Source organism: Heptranchias perlo, chromosome 4, assembly GCF_035084215.1.
Source record: "Heptranchias perlo isolate sHepPer1 chromosome 4, sHepPer1.hap1, whole genome shotgun sequence".
Lineage (NCBI taxonomy): Eukaryota > Metazoa > Chordata > Chondrichthyes > Hexanchiformes > Hexanchidae > Heptranchias > Heptranchias perlo.
This window is the reverse complement of record NC_090328.1, coordinates 74463853-74488954: the sequence shown is the minus strand read 5'-3', so window position 1 is coordinate 74488954 and position 25102 is coordinate 74463853. Positions and strand designations below refer to the sequence as shown.

Below are 25102 nucleotides of genomic sequence, written 5' to 3'. Positions count from 1 at the left end.
ATTGCAGATGCTTTAGCCATGATCTTCCAAAGCTCTCTCGATTCAGGAATTGTCCCTTTAAATTGGAAAATTGCAAATGTAACCCTATTATAGGGTGACAGAGAGAGAGAAACCAGGAAATTATAGATCTGGTAGACTAACATCTGTTAAAACATAGAAAATAGGAGCAGGAGTAGGCCATTCGGCCCTTCGAGCCTGCTCCGCCATTCAATATGATCATGGCTGATCCTCTATCTCAATACCATGTTTCCGCTCTCTCCCTATACCCCTTAATGCCTTTTGTGTCTAGAAATCTACCTAGCTCCTTCATAAATATAGTCAGTGACTTGGCCTCCACAGCCTTCAGTGGTAGAGAATTCCACAGGTTCACCACCCTCTGAGTGAAGAAATTTCTCCTCATCTCAGTCCTAAATGTCCTACCCCGTATCCTGAGACTGTGACCCCTCGTTTTAGACCCCCCTCGTTTTAGCCACGGGAAACATCCTCCCTGCATCCAGTCTGTCTAGCCCTGTCAGAATTTTATAGGTTTCAATGAGATCCCCTCTCAATCTTCTAAACTCTAGTGAATACAGGCCTAGTCGACCCATTCTCTCCTCTGTTGTGGGGAAGTTTTTGGAATCTATAATTAGGGACAGTGTGATTGAGCACTTAGAGAAATTTGAGCTGATTAGATAAAGCCAACGTGGATTTGTAAAAGGTAGGTCATGTCTATTGAACCTAATTGAAATTTTTGAGGAAGTAGCTAAAGTAGTAGACAGGGGAATGTCTATGGATGTAGTTTATATGGATTTCCCGAAAGTATTCGATAAGGTTCCACATAAGAGACTGTTAGCTAAAATTAAAACTCATGGAATTGAAGGCAAATTATTGACCTGGCTGGAGTGGATAGGCAGTAGAAGACATAAAGTAGGGATAATGGGTATATACTCGAATTAATGACTTAGATAACACAATAGAGAGCCGTATATTCAAGTTTGCCGATGACACAAAGACTGGTGGCATAGTAAGTAGTGTAGGCAGGAGCATAAAATTATAAAGAGACATTGGTTGATTAAATGAGTGGGCAAAAACTGTGGCAGATGAATTTCAATGCAGGTAAGTGTAAATTCATCCATTTTGGACCAAAAAAGGATAGATCCGAGTATTTTTTAAATGGCAAAAAGCTAGGAATAGTGGAGGTCCAAAGAGATTTAGGGGTCCATGTACACAGATTACTAAAATGTAGTAGTCAAGTACAAAAAAAATTCAAGAAGACTAGTGGAATGTTAGCCTTTATAACTAGAGGGCTAGAATATAAAGGGAAGTTTAGCTACAGCTATACAAAGCCCTGGTTAGACCATATCTGGAGTACTGAGTACAGTTCTGGGCACGACACCTTAGGATATATTGGCCTTGGAAGGAGTGCAGTGTAGATTCACCAGAATGTTACCAGGGCTCCAAGGGTTAGATTATGAGGAGAGATTACATAAATTGGGCTTGTATTCCCTGGAATATGGAAGGTTAAGGTGTGATTTGATTGAGGTTTTTAGGATTTTAAAAAAAATTGATAGGGTAGATAGAGAGAAACATTTTCTACTGGTGGGGGACTGTAGAACAGGGGGACATAACCTTAAAATCAGAGCCAGGCCATTCAGGAGAGAAGCTAGGAAACACTTCTTCATGCAAAGGGTGGTAGAAGTGTGGAACTATCTCCCACAAAAAGCAGTAGATGCTTGCTCAATTAATAATTTTAAATCTTAGATCGATAGATTTTTGCTAGCCAAAGGTATTAAGGGATATGGAGCCAAGGCGGGTAGATTGAGTTAGGATACAGATCAGCCATGATCACAGGCTCAAGGGCTGAATGGCCTACCGCTGTTCCTATGTTTCTAAATGAAGCAAAATTCATTAGCTAATAATTAGCCAAGCGATGAGATTTTCCACTTTTCCAGCATTTCATTTTACGTGTATTTATGTTTTAATCTGTTTTTGTAAACTTGTTTAGCAACATTTTACATTGCTGTAATGAGACAATCTTCATCTCTAAGATTGGGACCACCTGTGCAGCTGCCATTCCCAGCCCTGCCCTGCCCTGATCCCATCATTGTGTAGTTTTGCTCCCATCGACACTTGCTGTCTCCTATCTCATCTCTTCCATGAGGCCCACCTCCTGCTCCCTTGATTCCACAACCAACTTTTGTCCACTCAATAACTTTTCCTTACCCCTTGTTTAGGTTCCTTTTGCTCAGGTAGGTCTCGCTTCCTTTCAAATCCACCGTCAACATCCCTTCCTCAAAAAGCCCAACCATGACCAATCCATTCTCTCCAACTCTAACCTACCTTTCTTCTCCAAAGTCTTTGGACATGGTTGGCATCCTCCCAGCTCCATGTCCACCTTTTCCAAAACTCCCTGTATGAATCTCTTAATTCTGGCTTATGCCCTGTTCACTGTACTGAGACATTCTGGCCAGAATCACAAATTACATCTTCTGTGACTGCAGCCATGATGTGTTATCCCACCTTGTGCACCAATCTGTGGTGGACATGGTCAACCATGCCATCGTCCTTCTCCTCTGTTATCCAGTTCCATGGAACTGTTCTTATATGGTTCCACTCTTACCTGTCCCAATACAATCAATGCATCTTTCTGCTCCCGAGTTCCCCAAGGATCTAACCTTGGACCCCTCCTCTTCCTCATCTACATGCTGCCCTTCGGTAAAATCATGAGAAGGCACAGACGGGGTTAGCTTGCACATGTATGCTGTTGATTCCAAGCTCTACTTCTCCATCATTTCCCTTGACTCCATGGCCACCTTTGTGTTGTCATATTCCATTTGGCGGATGTGTCAAAATTTCCTTCAACTGAACATTTGGAGGATCGTAGCTATCATCGTCAGCCCTGCAATAAATACTGCTCTACTTCACTTTCTCTATCCCCTCAACCTGGCTATTTTCTCAGGCTGAATTAATACTGGCAAAACGGTTCAAACTCCACATCATCAAGACTACTTACTTCCATCTCCATAACATCACCTGCCTCTGCCCTGCCTCACTCTCACTAAAACTCTTATCCCGTTTTGTTAAAATTCAACTGCAACTCGGCTCCAACGTGCCCACTTTGAGGTTTAACGGAGGTGATTTGGCTACGTGTGAGTGACCTACTCGCCAGATGCGAGTCGATAATTAGTACAAGCAGGTCGGTAATTATCGGAGCAATTTAGATGATTAGGAGATGTTACTGAGGCAATTTCAAATTGAATTCAACAGCCAATATGGGCATGATTTTAACCCCAAACAACCGGTGGGTTGGCGGCGGGGGGCAGTAAAAGTTTTAAAAGTTGGGAGTGGGAACGAGTCCTGGCTCCAACGCGCCGAAAAATGAGTTTCACCCAGACACATCTGGGTGCCCGTGAACTTCGGATACCCAGAAGTCCCGTCGGCAATTAAAACCGGCGGGATGACATTTAAAAAAGCAATTAATATCGTTGAAGTATTTGAATCAATTAAATTTGTGGGGATTTAGGTAGAGAAACGCTTTAACTCTGCCTGAACATGTCTCCTGTGGCTCTGAAACACGCCATGGAAACGGAGGCGAGTTGCAGCCAGCAGCCATTTGGACATTTAAACCAGTGATTGACAAATGAGGATTAAAGGTGAGTTTTTGCAGGAGGGCAATTAGTTCTCTCAGACGAACCTATGGCTGGGAGTTCTTAGTGTTTAGACTCAGATTTCTGTGTTTACACTCAGGATTCTCCTGTTCAGACATATTTGCCTGCATTTTGGACCCCCTCAAACCGACACCATCAGGATGTGGGCGGGGGGGGGGTGCGCAATAGATGTATTCGGTAGTACGTCGGAGGAGGCACATCACCATCCGCGCCAGGCACGGCATGCAGTTCTGGGAGTTGCAGCTCCACAGGAGAGAGGTGTGCCACAAGGATCAGCAGAAGAGCAGAGAGGAGAACAACGGAGGGCCCGATGTTGCAGGAGGCACTACCCTCTGAGAGCATCTCCAGGAATAGGCTGGGCTTCCTGGACCTCTCTGAGGAGCGGTGCCCACGAAGGCTAAGATTGAGTGGCCAGGTGGTCGCAGACATCTGCAGGCTCCTTTGTGCGGAGCTGTTCCCGACTGGGCCTGGTGGCCATGTATTGCCCGTCGCAGTTAAAGTCAACACCGCCCTCAACTTCTTTGACTCCGGATCCTTCCAGGGTGCCACCGGTGACATCACCAGGATCTCTCAGTCGTCTGCCCGTAAGTGTATACGATCAATCACAGATGATTTGTTTGCCAGGGCATCCCACTACGTCAACTTTCCCTGTGATGACATCAGCCAGACTGAGAGGGCAGTGGGTTTCCACTCTCTGGCTGGCTTCCCACGGGTATAGGGCGCAATTGATTGCACACATATAGCAATCCGAGCACCTCCATTTGAGCCAGGAATGTTCATCAACAGAAAAGGATATCACCATCAATGTGCAGCTGGCTTGCGACCACCAGAAGAGGTTTCCGTAGCTGTGTGCCAGATTCCCTGGCAGCTGCCATGATTCCTTCATTCGGCACGAATCCAACATCCTGGCCCTCTTCCACGCACAAGACACACTTAAGGGATAAGGTCCCATATGCTTCAGAAGCAGCTGCACCTGCCATCAACATTGAAGAAGATGATGAGGAGGGGGATGACGATGGTGGCTGAACCATCGGCAGAGCAGCGTCTCATCTGGCTGCTCACTATTCCAGGGAGTCATATTTGATAGATTCTCATAGGGAGATCTGCAAAGTGACTACAGCCAAGTACTCAGACTACCTGTAAGGACCATCACAACCACAACACCCTAGCCCCCTCTCGCTGAAGGTTGCACACAACAGTCATGCAGTGACACATACACCCATTGCAAGCGCACCCAATGAGTGGCATCAAGTCTCACCTTTCATGAGCAACCATATGTAAGGGCGCTTTCACAAAAGGGACTCTGATATTGTGGAGAGTGTGCATGGCATGTTTTCCACTCCCTCGCAAAGTTGCTCCTGGATCACTATCATTTTCCTTCTCAAGGATGGCCCCCTGGTGTTCAGCATCTGTACCAAGCTGTGGAGATGCCGGTGATGGACTGGGGTTGACAATTGTAAACAATTTTACAACACCAAGTTATAGTCCAGCAATTTTATTTTAAATTCACAAGCTTTCGGAGGCTTCCTCCTTCGTCAGGTGAACGAGCAGAGCTTGGAGAGGAGTGCTCCCCTCGCGCGGACTCTCCACCACAGCCCCTGCCAGCAGTGTCTGCTCGTGCTCACTTGTGTGTGTTGATTCACCAGGTGACAACTCAACTACCTCTCTAATAGGACCCTCCAAGGTGTGAGTATCTGCTCTGGTGCATGGCTCACGAAGTTAAGATGGTGCGCCCTCAGAGACAGGGAGCTCCTCTGAGGAATCGCCCTCAACCACGTCTTCAGTCTGTGACGCCCCTGGAAGAGATTATACAGCAATATTAATAATCATTGCAGAAGTAATGTTGTGATGAGCATACTGAGGTGTGCAACAGATCAATCATTGATGACATCAATCCATGTTGTGTGTTAGGGATGTTAAAGTTCTGTCACCCGGAGGCCAGGCACTCCACCATACGACTTATCTCCAAGGCCTTCTCCTCCGCCTCTGTGAGGGCAACTATTTGTATTGGCCCCCTTCCAGTCCTCGCCCTCTCCCTTGCATTTTACGCTCTCTTCTCCTACAAGAGGAGAAAGTACAGATGTGTGAGTGAGTGAGGGTGAAGTGGTCACCCGATGGATGCATTGCTTTGGGTCAGGATGATAATGAAGTGGATGCATCAGAGGGTGACGATCAGACAGATTTGTCACATTGGATCAGGATTGGCCTGAATGGGAGAGGTGGGTGCAAAAACTGGGGGGTGAAGAAGTCCACAGAAAGTAAAGGTAACTTGAGTCTTAAGTGGGTGTGAGGAGTGATGTGATGGAGTAGGCTTCGCAGGGCAGTGAAACATTGAAATACTCCGGCCCACTCCCAACACCGCCAACCCCATACCTTTGCACAAAACAGTCCTTTAACCATTCATACACCCATTGCACAACCGCCCAGTGGGTCCCATCATGTATTGATAATCATCATTAAGCAACAGAAAGGGCGAGTTGGCACTCGCGACGCAATAATGGGCAAGACGCGGAAGTAGTGTTGATCAATGAATTTTATGTGCCAATATAAAAAAAGGAAACTTCACAACATAACATTTTTTCAAACACCCATGTACATACCCTTGGTGAATTACAATTACTTGAACTTGCATTTCCTACCATTTCTACGTGGTGCATCCCCTGTGGCTTTAGCAAAGGTAGAGGCAGGCTGCTCAGATTCTTGCTTTGACTGCTGAGTTGCTCTTGGCCTACGGCCTCTGGGTTTTGGAGTCCGAGGGCCCCGTCAAAGACTGTTCCCCCTGCACCTGTGCAGGGGCAGACTTGCCCATTGGGAGAGGAGACAGCATGTTTGGTGGGGAGGGGGCAATGGGTGAGACATGGGAGCACTTTGAGTGGTGTTCCCACTTCCACGTCCCCTTTCACCATTTCTCTCCTGGGCCAGCGCCACATCACTCCTACCACTCTGCTGGAGGGCAGCTTGGTGCAGATCAGTGACGCGTTGTAAGGCCACGGATAAGGATCTGTCATCCTATTTAAGATGGCAAACATCTCCTGCACGGCCACGGTCATGGCCTACATAGACTCATTTGAAAGCTGTGCTTGAAGTTCCATGCAGGTGACCACTCTCTCCATCGTAGACATTCTCGCAATTATCTGCGACAGCAATCCACTACAGTTTGAGTTGGACTCCTCGATCCTCTCCGCTATTGTGGAGAGTGTGCGTGGCACTTTGCCAGTACCTCACAAAGTTGCAGCTGTACCTCAATCATTCTCACTCTCACCGATGGCCCCCGGGGTTCAGCATCTGTGTCCAGCTGAGCAGAGCCTGGAGAGGAGTGCGCCCCCTAACACGGACTCTCCACAGCTGCCCTTGCCACCAGTGTCTGCTCGTGCTCTCTTGTGAATTTTGAATCATCAGGTGAAAACCCAACCAACTGTCTAATTGGACCCACCAAAATGTGAGTATTTGCGCTGGTGCCTGGCTGTGCGTCCTGTGACTGTGGACCCTCAGAGGAATGGGGGGTCCTCTGAGGAATCGTAGTCGGGCATCTCCGCAGATTCTTGCTCTACGTGTGAAGGCCCTGGAAGATAAAAGAAAGCGATATGAATTAGTCCTGGCAAAGTAACAATCTTGCCAATCACTATACTCAGGCTTCTCATAGTTCAGTCATTGATGAAATAAAGTCAGCATGTGTGTCAGAGATGTTTTAAATTCTGTCACCAGGCATCTGCGAGGTCCCAGTTTCTCTTTCTCCAATTGAGAGGGCCATAGATGTGCCACTTATCTCCATGGTGTTCTCCTCTGCATCAGTGAGCTGCACAGTTTGTGGCGGGCCACCTCCAGTCTTCCCCTTTCCCTTGCATTTTGCGCTCTCTTCTACAGGGGTGAAAAAACAGACCTGTGAGTGACTGAAGGTCATGTATTCACCCCATGGATGAAGTGCATTGGGTGAGACTGACTATCAGACAAATGCATCAGGGGTGAATATTAGATAGATGCATCACATTGCATAAGGAGTGGGGTGCATGGACACATGGGGAGGTGAGGAAGTGCATTGGAAGTGAAGGATGGATGCTGCTGAAACTTAAGTGGGTGTGAGGAGTGATGTGATGGAGTACACGTGACAAGACAGAATGAGAGAGGGGGTGTTGTACACCACAAGATGCAGGTGAATTAGCAACTGCACTCATTTTTCCTGACCTGGTTAGGTCATTAAAGCACTTCCATCTCTGCATCCAAGACCAGGGCACAATGCTCCTGCTGCTCACCTCCTCAGCCACCTCCAGCCACGCCTTCTTGGCAAGAGAAGCAGATTTCTTCCTCCCATTGCTGGGGAAAATTATGTCCCTCCTGCTCCTCACTGCACCCAGCAGCACTTCAAGGGAAGCATCTGTGAATCTCAGTGCTGGCCTTGCTCTTCGTGAATCCATGGTAAATTCCTCCTGGCTCCACCAAATTCCATTTTTCTATTGGCCCTTTAAATAGTGGACTTCAGATCGTGTCATGCGGATGTGCATCTTGCCCACTGCGCAGCTTGGAGACACGAAACCTGGAAGGAAAAATTTAACGATTCAATCAAGTTGAGATCGTAGAATCCGACCTCCGGGTTTCGTGTCTGAAAATCCTCTCCCCAACCCGTTCTCTTCCCGGCTCCGAGTAAATATCGGGGCCGATGACAGAAAAACATGACACTGTCACAACTATTGGCAGTAGCAGACACAAATCCACAACTGATCTAATCCAAATTTTCACCATACAGTACTGTGCTGTGTAAACAGACAAGCAAATGCCTGGCTCAAGCTGGAATTCGTAAACTGACACCCACATTTCAGGCGGTGCAATTCCCATGTTGCCGCGGAGGTCAATCCTCATTAACATGGCACAGCAGGTGTGACCAAGAAAATGTCAAAACCTTTTTGTTGGTACACAGGTCTTGGTGATATATTAGCATATAGATAAGGGCTTGAACATGAGTCATTGGAAAAGGATATACACCAGGAGATCCACACTGAACAAGTTCATGATCTCAGCTTTGCCTTGAGCAGAGACTGAGACTTTCTTGCCAGGAGTGATAGACAATTGGATAACAAGGGTGCTTTCTTAAGCTGATACTCAGTAATGCTGGGTGGATGCTGTCACTCACTAATCTGTCCAGTATTTGGTTATATAATAACAATTACAGATGGCTTACTTTCCAAGCCGGACAGTGATACGTAACATTGGAGTCCTAAAGAATGAAAGAGAGAATTGCATTTATATATCCAATCTCAGAAACATTTCAGAGTGCTTCACGTACATAGAATTACTCTTTACAGTGCAGTGAATGTTATCATGCAGGCATACATAGCAGCCTTTTTGTGCATAGCAAGTCAGGAAAATAGACCCCACGTTTTTCCTCATAATTCAGATGTTTAGCAATAAGTATCGGCCTCGTGGCTCTTTCCTGCACTGTCAACCTTGTGTCTCGGTGGCAGAAATGCACACATTACTCAAGGTGTGATTTGGCCAGAGCAGTGTACAGTTTGATCACAGCTTCCTCCAACTTATATTTTTTTGGCTGCCTAGTTCAACATTGTTAATTGCTGTTTTGCACTGGTTGAACATGTTGACTGCCGAGTCTACTAAGACTCCTAGGTCTCTTTCAGCTTCATCCTTCTTAGTGATTTCAAATCCATTCATGAAGTATGTGCATTGCCCACTTTTCCAACCTTCGTACAGTTTATGTGCTGCCTCCACTGCCCTTCCTAGTTTGGTATCATATGCAAATTTTAGAAATTGCATTGAGTTTCTGAATGCAAGTTATTGATGTAAATTAGAAATGGTAGAGATTGCAACGCTAATCCCTGGGGCACCCCAATCCATACTTCCCACACCCTGACATAACCTTCCGACAAGTATCCGTTGTTTTCTACCCTTTTGCCATCCATTCCCAAGATTTAACTTGAATCCCCAGAGCTTTGAGCTTAACTAGTAGTCTTTCATGGGAGCTTTGTCAAATGCCTTTTGGAAGCCTGGGTACAACGTGTCATAGGGCTTTCCACATACTTAGAATGAAAATGTGACACAAAGAGCAGCTGGCTTCCAGACTGGTGTCCACAGCATGCACTGTTCCAGAGAGCTGAGATTCTCACTGACAACAGACAGAAGACCAGATTCTCTCTGGCCTTATCGCGACTGGCTTAGCACTGGATGGAAAATTATGGGGGGGTGGGGGGCGGGGGGGTGGGTGCAGTTTGATGTCTCTTCTTGACCAACCCATCTTTTCCCCCTTGCCCTAATGGTGGCTCTCTAACTTTCATTTTGAAAATCTCAAAATAAAATGGATATAAATTCTACTTTTTGAAGGAACTACTTTTGTTACATTGTAAATAGAAACAAAAATTGTACAGTGACATGACAAAATCACTTTCAGTTCTTCTTCTCTCCTCCACCCCAGTCTTGTTTTGCCTCTATAATGCTTCATATCCATGTAGTGTTCTATCAACCCTAGAAAAATAGCATAGAAACCGAGATCCCCCATGGAAACTGCTCATGAACTCTGCCAGCATGTGAGAATCAGCCCCCATCTGTACAATTTTATTTTAAAAGTACCGTAGTTAGATTCAGTCGCTTAAAGCCACCGCTTATTGTTGCCTACAATTTTCTTTGCCATTTAAGAAAAAAAACGAAGTTGATAACTGTACAATACTGTTATTCTCTTGCGGTAAGAAACAATTTCAGTCCCACATGTAACAACTCTTCACCTGATTTTTCACTTTGATTATTTGGCTGCTGTAATCAGTAAGGGCCAGAGCATTTAGAAACTGGGCTCATCTCCAATGCAGTAGTCAGAATCACTTTGCTAATTGTAGCTCATTAATACAACAGAAATTTAATTTTATGTCCCAGTACTTTTCCGTACAGTAAGAGAAAAATGCAAACCAACACACATCCCTTTGAGCAGCCAGATTACACTCTGTCAATGAAAATGGCAAATGCTCAGTGGGTTGGGGGGTACTTATTCAATCTACCATCTTCCAATTGGATAATTAGGTCAGTGTTCCTCAGATGAGTTGAGAAAAAATATTTAGAATGGTCATTTTATGAAAATCAATAGTTTAAGAAAGCATAAAAACGTAGGAGACAAGTTTGCACTAGCAATCTCTCACAGTGACATTTTTATCAAGGAAAAGAAGGTTGTGAGGTGACATTATCCAGATCTTTGAATTGTCTTGTCTCTTTTCAGGTGGAGAGCCATTGAAGTTCAATGATCAATCCACACCTGAAGAGGAAAAGGAAAAAGAGCCACAGAGTGAGTCAAGAGAGACATGTGAATCCAAATTTGAGAACAAAGAGGAATATAGTGAAGAAGCTCTGACTCTATCAGAACTAGTGTATAATCCAAGTGCCAGTGTCCTGCCTACTCCTGTAGAAGATGGTGGGATTGACTTGCTTTTTAATAGCCACCCACTTGGGAACCAGAGGGTTGAAGGAGACTCATATGATGAGCTAGATGCAGATGAAACTGCACTTCTGATGGCAGAGGAGGAAGAGCTGAAGGAAGTGAAGCAAGTACTCAACAGGAGCTTTGACTTGTTGACAAGCAACAAACAGCTGAATGCGCTGGCGAAGAGCTTTACGAAACTCCTTCTGGTGGGCCTGGGCTTGATGCTGATCGCTTTCCCACTTCTTTTGGTCTTGCTGGAGTCCGACATTGATGCTTCTTTTCTGAGGGAAATCCGGCAGACGCCCGAGTTTGAGCAGTTTCATTATGAATACTACTGTCCGCTTAGACAGTGGCTGGTATGTAAACTACACTACATCCTCGACAAGCTGGGCAGCTCCTGAAATCACACCGGTGTGCAGTTGGACTAAGGGTAACGACTTGTAACAACGACTTCTCTGAGCAAAACTTGTTTCTGCTGTTTTTACTGTTTTTATGTTTTGTACCTTTTTAATGTGGTAAAAAGTATTTCAGGAAATTTTATTCAGTTTTTTTTAAGTGAAAACTGCTCATGAAATGATTGATTTGTAATATGCAAAGTAATAGGTGTGGCATGAAGGAATTTTTAAATCATTGGTAAGTTTTCTCTGGTATTCCAAGATTATTGTATTTTTGTGTGACTCCACAGCGTTTTGTCTCCATTCTTCCCATGGTGGGTGCAAGATTCAAAAGGTACTATGCAGATGAATAACCTTTTTAGTAATGGACCTTGTTTGTGCATTTGTACAGAATGTATTGGGTAGGTTACATATTGTAAAATGCATGTTTTTGGAGGGAGGGGGTGTGGTATTTACGCAGACCGTAATAACAAATCAATATGCTGTTTTACTGGATCAGGTCTGCGATAATTGGAAGTACCAAACACATTGGGGGTGAATTTCCGTGGAGGTTCTCCCACTTACTCATCCTAACTTTGGCGAAAGATCGGCAGAAACCCCAGAAAAGCAGAGTAAACAGCGTTTACACCATTCCATGGAAATTCACCCCCCTTGTAACTAAACTCTTCATAAACTGAGAAGTTTCCAGATAGGAGGAGACATTAAAAGATGAATGAGTGGCAGAGCAGAGAAAATGAAAGTTTATAAAAGGAGACAGAAGTTGTCAATGGCAGGCTAGCTGCAAGGAATTGAAGTTGTAGTGTTCGAGGGAAGTGAGATTATGAATCAAAAACAAACAGAGAAGGACAACTGGCTCAACTCTTTCATTTCATAGGGTACATTCACTTCATTTACTCACTGCATTATGCAAACTGAAAGCTTATCTCAATAAGATACTTTTTAAAAGCTATGTGATACAGGTTTACACAGGGTTTCAAATATCTGCACATTTATATTAACACAGATAATACATACAACTGAACATTTTTTTAAAAAGCACAACATCTTTAAAGGGAAATGTGGCCACGATTAATTCTTAGTTTCAACGTACAGGCCCAAGTTTCAGAAATGCATCCTTTTTAACAGAACAGATACATAGGACCACTAAGTTTAGTGAAATAGCCTTTGCAGCCAAAAGAAGACTACTGCAAGTTAGAATGTCAAAAAGAGCATTGTTGAAAATAATATAAAGTATAAGTATATATAACAAAATATGAAAGATTTTCAAATAACTGCTTCTCCAATGTGGGTGGAAAAGCCAATTTTCCCATTTATTGTGCTTAATCAATTGACTATATTCACTGCTGTCAACAAGTACAAACATGAACTTTCACAGGTAGTCATTTAGATAATAGTTGAACAGAGATCTTTTGGCAAACATATTTCAGTGGTGTTTGGAAGTACTGCATGCACGAGAAGCACAATGATATGAATTGGGTATCAACGTAGCATCACACTTAGCACAAAATAAGACAGCACTCCCCTCCCCCCAAAACTCTTCTTTTAGTCCCAGATGTATGGGGGACGTAGCAGATGATTCTCTTTCAGTCAGATATCACCCAGCTTGCCCTTGCTGAATCCTGTCCTATCTTTCACATTATGTAAAATGCAGCCAGTCCTTCCTCCTCCCCTTTTTGTAACACATGGTTAGTGACCCCCTTGAAAAACAACTATCATTAAAACTCAGCAGGCACTTGGTTTGAGTTATTGGAAAATGTGAGACAATCATGCACTCAGAATTATGACATAATTCTATGATCTGGCATACGTAGTTAGCGCATTTTGGGAGATCATGAGTAAGCAGGCTGATTTACCGTCCATTAAGATAAATGGACCAAAAATCACAGACTTTCTGCCTACGATTTTCCAAGATGTGCTCTTTGTGGATGCAATGCGCAGCTGGGAACACAGAATCATGGACTCACCCCTATAACAACTTGAATTTATATAGCGGTTTAATGTAGCAAAACGTCCCAAGGCGCTTTACAGGAACGTTACCAAACAAAATTTAACACCGAGCCACTTAAGAAATAAGAAATAGGAGCAAGAGTAGGTAATAGGGCCCCTCGAACGTGCTGCGCCATTTAATAAGGTCATGGCTGATCTTCGACCTCAACTCCACTTTCCCGCCCGATCCCCATATCCCTTGATTCCCTTAGAGTCCAAAAATCTATCGATCTCAATCTTAAACATACTCAATGACTGAGCATCCACAGCCCTCTGGGGTAGAGAATTCCAAAGATTCATCACCCTCTGAGTGAAGAAATCCCTCCTCATCTCAGTCCTAAATCGCCCACCCTTTATCCTGAGACTATGCCCCCTAGTTCTAGATTCTCCAGCCAGTGGAAACAGCCTTTCCGCATATACCCTGTCAAGCCCTCCAAAAATTTTATACGTTTCAATGAGATCGCGTCTCATTTTTCAAAACTGCAGAGAATATAGACCCATTCTTCTCAATCTCTCCACATAGGACAACCCTCTCATCCCAGGAATCAATCTAGTGAACCTTCTTTGCAGCGCCTCTAAGGCAAGTATATCCTTCCTTAGGTAAGGAGAACAAAACTCTACATAGTCTCATCAAAGTCCTGTACAATTGTAGCAAGACTTCCTTACTCTTGTACTCTAACCCCTTGCAATAAAGGCCAGCATACCATTTGCCTTCTTAATTGCTTGCTGTACCTGCATGTTAACTATCTGTGTTTTGTGGACAAGGACACCCAAATCTCTATGAACACCAACATTTAATAGTTTCTTACCATTTAAAAAATATTCTATTTTTCTATTCTTCTTGCCAATGTGAATAACTTCACATTTACCCACATTATACTCCATCTGCCACCTTCTTGCCCACTCACTGAACCTGTCTATATCCCTTTGTAGACTCTTTGTGTCCTCCTCACAGCTTACTTTCCCACCTAGCTTTGTATCGTCAGCAAACTTGGATACATTACACTCGTTCCCTTCATCTGTGTCATTAATATAGATTGTAAATAGCTGAGGCCCAAGCACTGATCCTTGCAGCACCCCACTAGTTACAGCCTGCCAACCTGAAAATGACCCATTTATTCCTACTCTCTGTTTTCTGTCCTTTAACCAATCCTCTATCCATGCTAATATATTACCCCCAACCCCTTGAGCCCTTATGTAACAACCTTTTGTGAAAGGATATATTAGGACAGGTGACCAAACGCTTGGTCAAAGAGGTAGGTTTTAAGGAGCGACTTAAAGAAGGAGCGAGAGGTGGAGAGGTTTAGAGAGGGAATTCCAGAGCTTAGGCCTAGGCAGCTGAAGGCAAGGCTGCCAATGGTGGAGCGATGAAAACCGAGGATGCGCAAGAAGCCAGAATTGGAGGAGCGCAGAGATCTTGAAGGATTGTACGGCTGGAGGAGGTTACAGATAGGGAGGTGCGAGGCCATAAAGGGATTTGAGCACAAGGATAGGAATTTTAAAATAGAGGTGTTTCCGGACCGGGAGCCAATGTAGGTCAGCGAGCACAGGGGTGATGGGTGATTGGGACTTGGTGTGAGTTAGGATATGGGTAGCAGAGTTTTGGATGAGTTCAAGTTTACAAAGGGTAGATGGTGGGAGGCTGGCCAGGAGAGCCCAGATTAATGTGTAATCCTTATTAAATTAGTAATTCTTCTTGTATAGTTTAAAATATTTCAAAATTCAAACATTTGCCTCATTGCTTCTTTGGCTGATGTGCAGTTAATTGACTATTATTTTATTAGTCCACTAGTCCAGTACATTGACAATTTTTAAGACAGTTCCCAGCTAGGAAAACAGAAATGATGGAATTCAAGCTGTCAGTGTCAAAGAATAAAGTAAATGGTCAGGACCGACAGAACTGTTAATGACTAACTGCAATCTGTCCCTGACCTCGTATGTAACCTGAGTGACTGGAGATCTTTAAGCAGACTATTTAGTGTTGTCCTCAACTGACCTTAATCTGCAAATAAAGTAGCTTAATTAATTACTGAGGAATTCAATAGGAATTAGACATTTGTACATATGAGGTTTCAAATAGGTGTTCAGAACATTTAGAAAAAGAAATGAAGACAGTTTTTAATCAATACCTGTAGTGGTTCTTGGTACCCACTGGTTGGTTTAAAAGTAAATACAAGTAATCATCTCTTTTGTGTGATATACCAAATCATGTGTCCTGCCGGCAGAGTGTGACACTCTAATCACCAATAACAGTAAAGATAAGTGGGCATATTAAAATACAGTAGTAATAGATTGAACAGAAAATAGAATTAGCACAAAATTTATGTAATTGAAAATTCACTTGCTGCTTTTGATATTGAAAAAGATTGGGTAAGAATAGGTATTAGTGAAGCCCCTTACTATGTATTGGTAGTACACCTTTGCTTTTTTCAGGGATTTCGCCATAATGGTTGAGAAGAGCTCAACAGGAACCTCCGCCGCTGAACCCGGTTCCCAGATATGCCTGCCAATGGCAGGTGTTCGTACCACTAGGATTCATCAACAGTACTTTCCATAGAAAGCACACTGGAAAATCCGGCAGAGGTGGGTCGGCTGTGGAGGTGCCTGGTTTGACCAGGAGTACCTCTGCTGATCATACACCCATTGAGGGCCAGGAAGGCATGAAGTCTGATGTTTTGAGTCCCTGTCCCTGCCTTCAATGATGGACATGTCTGGGATGGGAAGAGGCTCCATCATCAATAGGCCATCCTGCTAAGTTCAATGAAAGGCTGGAACGAGACGTAACTAGGCGGCGCCCCTACCAGACTACTTTTTTTTATTTGTTCAAGGGATGTGGGCGTGGCTGGCATTTATTGCCCATCCCTAATTGCCCTTGAGAAGGTGGTGGTGAGCCGCCTTCTTGAACCGCTGCAGTCCGTGTGGTGAAGGTTCTCCCACAGTGCTGTTAGGAAGGGAGTTCCAGGATTTTGACCCAGCGACGATGAAGGAACGACGATATATTTCCACGTCAGGATGGTGTGTGACTTGGAGGGGAACGAGCAGGTGGTGTTGTTCCCATGTACCTGCTGCTCTTGTCCTTCTAGGTGATAAGGTCGTGGGTTTGGGAAGTGCTGCCGAAGTTATAGAGGGAATATGCTGGTACGGTCATGAATTTTTAGATCCCATTAAGTAAATTTTAATCCCATGAGCGGGTGGGTTGGGGGCAGGTGGGAAGGTAAAAATTGTAAAAAAGTAAAACCCGACCCCAACCCACCCACTTCTGGTTTTAACGGAGTCGGGTTGACGGGCGGGTGACCAACCCGCTCTCAGGAGGCGGATTGGTCGGTAAGATCTTTTAAGGAGGCTGTGGGCCTCCATTTTAATAGACTTTTTATTTTTAACTCTTGGGAGCCAGGGCCTTCTGCTTCCCGCCACGTAATGAGGAGGCGAGAAGGCCTGGATCAACAGGTAAATGCCTTTATTGCACTGCCTGTGGGCCAGGAGGAGCAGGACTGTTTCCTCTAGGCCCAACAAGCTTACCTGCCACGATCCCACACACGAGATTGACCGACCCCTTCCCCCACCCCACGAGTTCCGACCCCCCCCCACCCGATGAACCGCCCATGATTGCTGACCCCGATGACCTCCGATCCTGATAACCGACTGACCCCTTCGACCCCGATCTAAGACTTACTTGCTGACATCCGCTCCCTGGCTGCTCTCCCGTCTGACTGACAGCCAGCATGTCAATCTGGCGAGAAACCTGCCGAAAAATATTGAAAGACGTTCTTACGTCAAAATTGTATGGACGTCCGGGAACTCCATACTTCCGGATTTCCCATCAGGAAATCCCCCCCCCCCCACCCCGTTCTCTTCCCAGCTCCCCATTAAAATTTACCTCCATATCTTTACACTGAATCAAAAATGTGTTCAATTCCCACTCAAGTGCGTCAATGGAATCAGCATTTACCACACTAGGTGGATGCCTATTCCATAAGTCGATAACTCTAAGCGTCAAAAAGTTATTCTTTAGGTGTTTGGCTTATACTTTTATGTTTGTAATCATGAAGTTTGAGAGGTAACTCCACAATCTCATGCTCCCACTAGCAAGCCATGCTTGCAGGAAGCATGTTCAAAGAATCGGGGCTACAATGTTGTAGCCTTTTCTCTGACCCACAACTTCCCTGCCCGGTACATGGGATCATGGAATTACCCCTTTGGTTCTTTTTTTAAAATGATAAAATACCTCTACATTCAACTCATCTATTTTCTCACATTATTTTAAACAGTTCAGTCATATTCCCCATCCATCAACCCCTTCATCTCAATTTTATCTCAACAGAAAAATTAACCTCATCCGTCTCTCTTCATAATTCAGTGATAGCTGGAATTATCTTTGTTGCCCTTTTCCAAATCCTTGCCACTGCCTCCATATCTTTCCTTGACCATGGTAACACAATTGTAGCACTGTTGATGTTCTTATACAATATCAGTATAATTTCGTTGGATTTATACTCTACAGATCTGCTAATATACTCAACATTTTATTTGCCTTTGTCTGCTGGCCCATACCTATGTTGACACTTTCAACATTTGGACAATTATCACACTTATATCTTTTTCTTGACTCAACTTACTTACAATAGCCTTCATTTTGTAATCAAATGTGTGTTGCCATCTATTACTCAACATTAAGTGCCTTTTATCCTTCACCTGCCAAGTTGTTAGAGATCACTGAATTTCATTCCTTTTTTTTGTTTCTCTTTCCTGCTACAGATATAAAGCTAAAGGCTTGTAATTCCCAAAATCACATTTCTGATCTTTTCTTAAAAAATGGAACATTTTCTATTGCATCATTCATCTGCTACCACACCTGGATTTCATGTGATATGAAAAATTTTCATCACAGGAGCCACTAATTCTACTCGTTCCCTGAAGTCGTTTTCGATGTGTAAATGCTGTTGTGTTATATTGATGCACTCCAATTTGCTAATGCACATTTCAATATATTCATGATCTCAGACGTATCTCCTAACCCTACAGCTATCAGTTGGAAGTATATCACCATTTTCTATAGTGAAAACTATTTTTAAAGCATTGGGGTAAATTTTTATCTTCACTGCATTGCCGGTAATCTGACAGCAGATCACCTACCCGCTATAGAACAGTCCAATTGGATGAGGTGGGCAAGAATACCATCCATGTGGTGAAGGCAAAAACTTACCCCATTAAATTTCACTATTTCACCTTTTAAAAAAATCTGTTTAGGTATCCCATTAGTTTTTAATGTATTTTGTCTTCTATAAACATTGTTGGTTAAAGGCTTCTTTATTTAGATCCCTTAAACATTGGAATGTATTTTTAAATTATTTGATTTGCCCCCGAATAGTAAATTTGGAAAGATTTACTCTGTTTCTATCGATTAATGTCTGTAAAGGCTATGAGGGTGAAATTGGACATGGGTGGGGACACAAAACCGGCGGAACCGCATTTGACGACTGTTACACATGCCTAATATCCAGTTCTTTCGAAGTCAATGGACCTGAATATTGAGTGTTGCATCTAACAGACTGATGCCAACTGTTTTGCGCCCCTGCCCATGTCCAGTTTCACCCCCAGGTGTTTTAATTCCCTGTGCAAATTATGGTTTCCTTTAATGATTGATGGCCTGCATGAGAGACCTAGAGCATCTTCCTCTGTTGTGAAAACAGCATGATAGAGTTACTGGCCTGGAAATTCCAAAGGTGTTCTCCCCAAACTCCTGCCATAACTTCAGTGGAGAACCGGCAGAGCCCTCAGAGAAATGGGAAAAATGATTGAAAACAGTCATTTACATCATTTGTCTGGGAGTTCCGCTAGTCTCCCACTGATGTTATACAGTGAGAGAACACAGAATTTTAAGGCCATTACAATTTGCGCTTTGACTGGAAATAAAGTTCAATTTTTATTTCATTTCAAGTTAAAGGTATAAAATTACTGAACTTTTTAAACAACTTTACTTTTGTCATACAGTCAAAAACATGAGGGCTTTTATGGTATGGATTCTTATGTCAAAGTAAACTTCATTATAAAGCTAAAAGCAAAATATTTCAGATGCAGATGAAGAGTGATAGACCTGAAACTTTAACAAGTGTCCTTTCTCCACGGATGCTGTCTGACTTGCTGAGTGTTTCCAGCATTTTCTATTTTTATTCCATTATAAAGTTGCGATTCAATATAAAACAATCTACATTCTCCTATGCTCCTGTCCAGAGTCAGTTACAAGATGTTCTTTACATCTTGTCTTTGTGACCTCATCGAGTGTTTCAGCACCATTTCAAAACCAGCACAACTATTCCTACCCAGATATATTGTATAGGAGTTAATCTTTCTGTAGATACTAATTCCATGACTAAAGCAGTTGATCAGCAAATGGATGGATTCAACATATTATCTAGATTGAGGTAACTAATACCACAAACTAATTTAGAGAGTACATTGTGGGGGTGGGATAGTAAAATGTACAGTTCTTTTTATTGCTCAATTTAGCAGTGACTAAGTTTTACAAATATACCCCTGAATCCATGGACTTGTATTGTGAAAGTAACCAATCACATAATCCAGTTAAATATTAAACATAAAATTACTCAATTTAACATGTTTCAATGTTGATCATTGTAAAAGTATCAATAATAAATGACTAGGCAGTTAAATTAAGAAATAGAAGCAAAGAATTGGTAGAGCAATAAAGCATAAAGGAATAGGTTTTATGCTTTAAAAAACCACTTGTGCACTATTCTAATTATGTTATTTTGGCTGAGCAGATGCCAGCCATCTTAATGCACTAGCAGAAGAGATTGACCCAAGTCAATTATTATCACACTATAATGAAATATTAACCATAAGTGTTGCATTCAACAAAATTATAGAAAAGCTTTTTCGATCTGGTGCACTTGTCAGTTTCCATTCTAGTTCATAAATTCTTAATATTAAACTGATCTTTTTATACTTGGACTGATTAAAACTGGGGCTGTCACTATTAGCAGATTGCTGTAATAAAATGTTAATTATTTTCTTCAGATGACATGGTTAAATCAAATAATTAAAGAAAATCAATTGGCAAAAGAGTCAAATTATTTTAGTAACAAATACTTTAACAGCCTCAAGAGATGCTTAAATTGTATTGCGGTTATACTTTCACTTGTGCTCGCTTGCAAACAAACAAAAAGCAATAAAATGGTATATCTTTGGGCAACAGAGAGGCAACCGTAGAAATCAGAACATTTTTATTCACAACATATTCTGCTCTTCGTATCATCTTCATGTCACTTGTCAACAATTAAATCGCAAAATATACCAAAAATCTGTGTTTTGTTTAAAAACGTCATACATTATTACATTCATCGTGGATTGTTTCCCTGTAAAGCTTTGACAGACTTGTAATTTTGTTTTCATTCACTAACTTGTAAACTATTAATGAAAGTTATATGAACAGTACAAAAATACATATATGGGGATCAGTTTTGTGAAATAATTAAGAACTGAGATGGATAGCAGAGATAGAATGCATAGTCTATGTTCACATTGTGGTGTTCTTGCTGTGGTTTGCTGTGTAAGTAGGAGTAGTTTATCACTAACTGTGTTGTTTGGCCTGCCTTTATAAATACAACTCTGGGAAAGATGAAGGATATTTACCATAATACATTCAATCAGAGAGGAAAAGCGGCTGTAACTTTAGGCTAATAAACTTTGAGAAGGTTGGCATTTCATATTTATATGTTAAATAATGCCTGGATTGTTTTATATGTTATTACACCCATAACATCAACAATAAAAGTGCATTTGAACAAAGACCTTTTGCCTGATGTTTTACATTTTAAAGAATTTCTGTTTGCTGCTTTACATTTAAATAATTATGTTCGCCCTCTTTTTATGCTTTCAAATTCCAGTGCATAAAGCAATTTTACAAATATTTTGTTAACGATGTTGATTTACATTTTCATCTTGTGGGAGCTGTTTTTCTGGAAAAGTTAGCTGCAGCAAGAGAAAAGAACTGACTTTAATGCAGTCTCAAAATAAGTACAATTTTGACAGTAGGTTACACTATCTGCTCTCAAATCAAGGGAAAGCAGAGCTTTGTGTAATTATTTAAGAATGCTCTGCTTCCTGGCATTAGAATACCAGTGATTTTTTTTGTTAGTAAAGGGCCAACTGCTCTCGTGGCTGACCTCTCATCTTCCACCCTTCGTAAACATCAGCTCATCCAAAACTGTGCTGCCTGTATCCTAACTTGCACTAAATCCTGCTCACCTATCACCCCTGTGCTCGCTGAGCAACATTGGCTCCTGGTCCAGCAATCCCATAAATTTAAAATTCTCATCCTTTTGTTCAAATCCCTCCATGGTCTCGCCTCTCCCTATCTCTGCTACCTCCTCCAGCCCTACAATCCTCCAAGAACTGTGTTCCTCCAATTCTGACCTCTTGTGCATCGCCACTTTCCATTGCCCCATCATTGGTGACTATGCCTTCAGCTGTCTAGGCCCTAAGCGCTGGAAATCTCTCCCTAAATCTCTCCACCTCCCTACCTCTCCTCCTTTAAGACGTTCCTTAAAACCTACCTCTTTGACCAAGCTTTTGGTCACCTGTCCTAACATCTTCTTATGTGACACAGTGTCAAATTCTGTCAGCTCCTGTGAAGCGTCTTGGGATGTTTTACTATATTAAAGGCGTTATATCAATGTAAGTTGTCGTAGTAGTCATATATATATCTCTGTGTGCGTGTGCGTGCGCGCGTGCGACCTGGCTCCCCGAAAGGGTGCAGGATTCTTGGGATTCTCACAGAAAAAAAGGGGGGTGCTGATAATACAACATTATGGAAGCATTCATGGGGGCACTCCCGTTTTTCAATATAGCCAGTCCGTCCTGCATATGTCTTGCAGATAGTGTGCGCTTTCTGCAAGTGTAATATTTATTTCCTGTAATACTTTCCTGTCACGTTATTTCCATTACACCTGGCTGTCATGCTTAAACTTCCTATTTTAAATCCTTTTTTTATACTTATACTTACTAATTTGACCCATGTGACTCATGCAGCTCAGGTTCTCCCAACTCCCAAGTTGCATTTTTCACTTGTGGGTGGCACTTTTGTCAATAGCTCAACAAACTGCAAGTTCAACAATAAAAAAAACTTAATTTCAACTGTAATAACTTTGTATTAACTTCAAAAGTCATTAAATCTATATTGCCTCCTTTCAAAATTATACCTCTTGTACAAACTGACTCTAACTCCAGGGCCTATCCTCCCCACCACCATTAAAGTGCTGAGTGCACTGTTTTTTAAATTTGAGAAGGGCTCAGTACTGTCTCTCACCTATCGACCTGACTTTCTGTGACCAGTGGGCACCACAGGGTATAGAGGGTCTTACATACACTGATAACATTATTATTTAGTTGGGAAGGATCCCCTTGCTATGGTTAGGACTTTTTTGCTGATTCTTGTTTGGTGACCCTTTTTGGTCCATCAAAATAGGCCTAAGCAGACCCGACTTCCAGGACTAAAATTACTGCATTTAGTATTCTTTAAATTTGAAAAGTGGTTCTGTTTCTTTGGTCCCCACAATTAGAGCACCTAGCGTGATGTGTTTTTTTTAAATCTGCAAAGCAGCTACTGCTACCTCTCAGCCACAGACTCGATTCTGGGCCTCTCCATCCTTTTCTGAACATGCTTTTAAAATTTAAAAGTGCCTACAACCATCCCATCCCTGCTGCACTGTATCTTTATTTCCACCTGGCCCCATAGTTATTTATTTCTGGCCAGCCACCCAATCTTGCTCCATTATTTATTTTCTCCACTCAGATCATTTATCTCCATCCACTCCTTCATACTCCATTACTTATCTCCATCCAGCCCATTACCTCGCCATTATTTTTCTTCTCCCACTCCTTCCCACATTATTTACTTGCAAATATCTCCCTACTTATTTTGATTTCTCCCCCCATTCAGCTCCATCTAGAATATATTAAAAATCTTATATCTACACACACTTCCTGATAACTTTTTCCTTTATAAATGTGGACGTAGGAATTTATAAAACAGCACCAGGCGTACCTAAAAATGAGGTGCCAACCTGGTGAAGCTACAACTCAGGACTACATGCATGCTAAACAGCGGAAGCAACATGCTATAGACAGAGCTAAGCGATTTCACAACCAACAGATCAGATCAAAGCGCTGCAATCCTGCCACATCCAGTCGTGAATGGTGGTGGACAATTAAACAACTAACGGGAGGAGGAGACTCTGTAAATATCCCCATCCTCAATGATGGCAGAGTCCAGCACGTGAGTTCAAAAGACAAGGTTGAAGCGTTTGCAACCATCTTCAGCCAGAAATGCTGAGTGGATGATCCATCTCGACCTCCTGCCGATATCCCCACCATCACAGAAGCCAGTCTTCAGCCAATTCGATTCACTCCATGCAATATCAAGAAACGGCTGAGTGCACTGGATACAGCAAAGGCTATGGACCTCGACAACATTCCGGCTGTAGTGCTGAAGACTTGTACTCCAGAACTAGCCGTGCCTCTAACCAAACTGTTCCAGTACAGCTACAACACTGGCATCTACCCGACAATGTGGAAAATTGCCCAGATATGTCCTGTCCACAAAAAAGCAGGACAAATCCAATCCGGCCAATTACCGCCCCATCAGTCTACTCTCAATCATCAGCAAAGTGATGGAAGGTGTCGTCGACAGTGCTATCAAGCGGCACTTACCCACCAGTAACCTGCTCACCGATGCTCAGTTTGGGTTCCGCCAGGACCACTCGGCTCCGGACCTCATTACAGCCTTGGTCCAAACATGGACAAAAGAGCTGAATTCCAGAGGTGAGGTGAGAGTGACTGCCCTTGACATCAAGGCAGCATTTGACCGAGCGTAGCACCAAGGAGCCCCAGTAAAATTGAAGTCAATGGGAATCAGGGGGAAAACTCTCCAGTGGCTGGAATTATACCTAGCACAAAGGAAGAGGGTAGTGGTTGTTGGAGGCCAATCATCTCAGCCCCAGGACATTGCTGCAGGAGTTCCTCAGGGCAGTGTCCTCGGCCCAACCATCTTCAGCTGCTGCATCAATGACCTTCCCTCCATCATAAGGTCAGAAATGGGGATGTTTGCTGATGGTTGCACAGTGTTCAGTTCCATTCGCAACCCCTCAGATAATGAAGCAGTCCGTGCCTCATGCAGCAAGATCTGGACAACAAACAGGCTTGGGCTGATAAGTGGCAATTAACATTCGCGCCAGACAAGTGCCAGGCAATGACCATCTCCAACAAGAGTCTAACCACCTCCCCTTGACATTCAATGGCATTACCATTGCCAAATCGCCCACCATCAACATCCTGGGGGTCACCATTGACCAGAAACTTAACTGGACCAGCCACATAAATACTGTGGCTACAAGAGCAGGTCAGAGGCTGGGTATTCTGTGGCGAGTGACTCACCTCCTGACCCCTCAAAACCATTCCACCATCTACAAGGCACAAGTCAGGAGTGTGATGGAATACTCTCCACTTGCCTGGATGAGTGCAGCTCCAACAACACTCAAAAAGCTCGACACCATCCAGGACAAAGCAGCCCGCGTGATTGGCACCCCATCCACCACCCTAAACATTCACTCCCTTCACCACCGGCGCACTGTGGCTGCAATGTGTAC

General features: G+C 43.1%; 1 protein-coding gene across 1 annotated transcript in view; it reads left to right on the top strand.

The window, feature by feature from the left end:
* The window catches only part of frmd3 (FERM domain containing 3), a 241215-nt gene extending 229736 nt beyond the window's left edge, over positions 1–11479 (top strand). Inside the window, exons 15-16 of the mRNA XM_067982208.1 lie at positions 10421–10452; positions 10914–11479. Coding sequence (XP_067838309.1) covers positions 10421–10452; positions 10914–11456 — 575 coding nt within the window. The 3' untranslated portion in view covers positions 11457–11479. The remainder of the gene's footprint in view (positions 1–10420; positions 10453–10913) is intronic.
* Positions 11480–25102: the final 13623 nt, after the last annotated feature.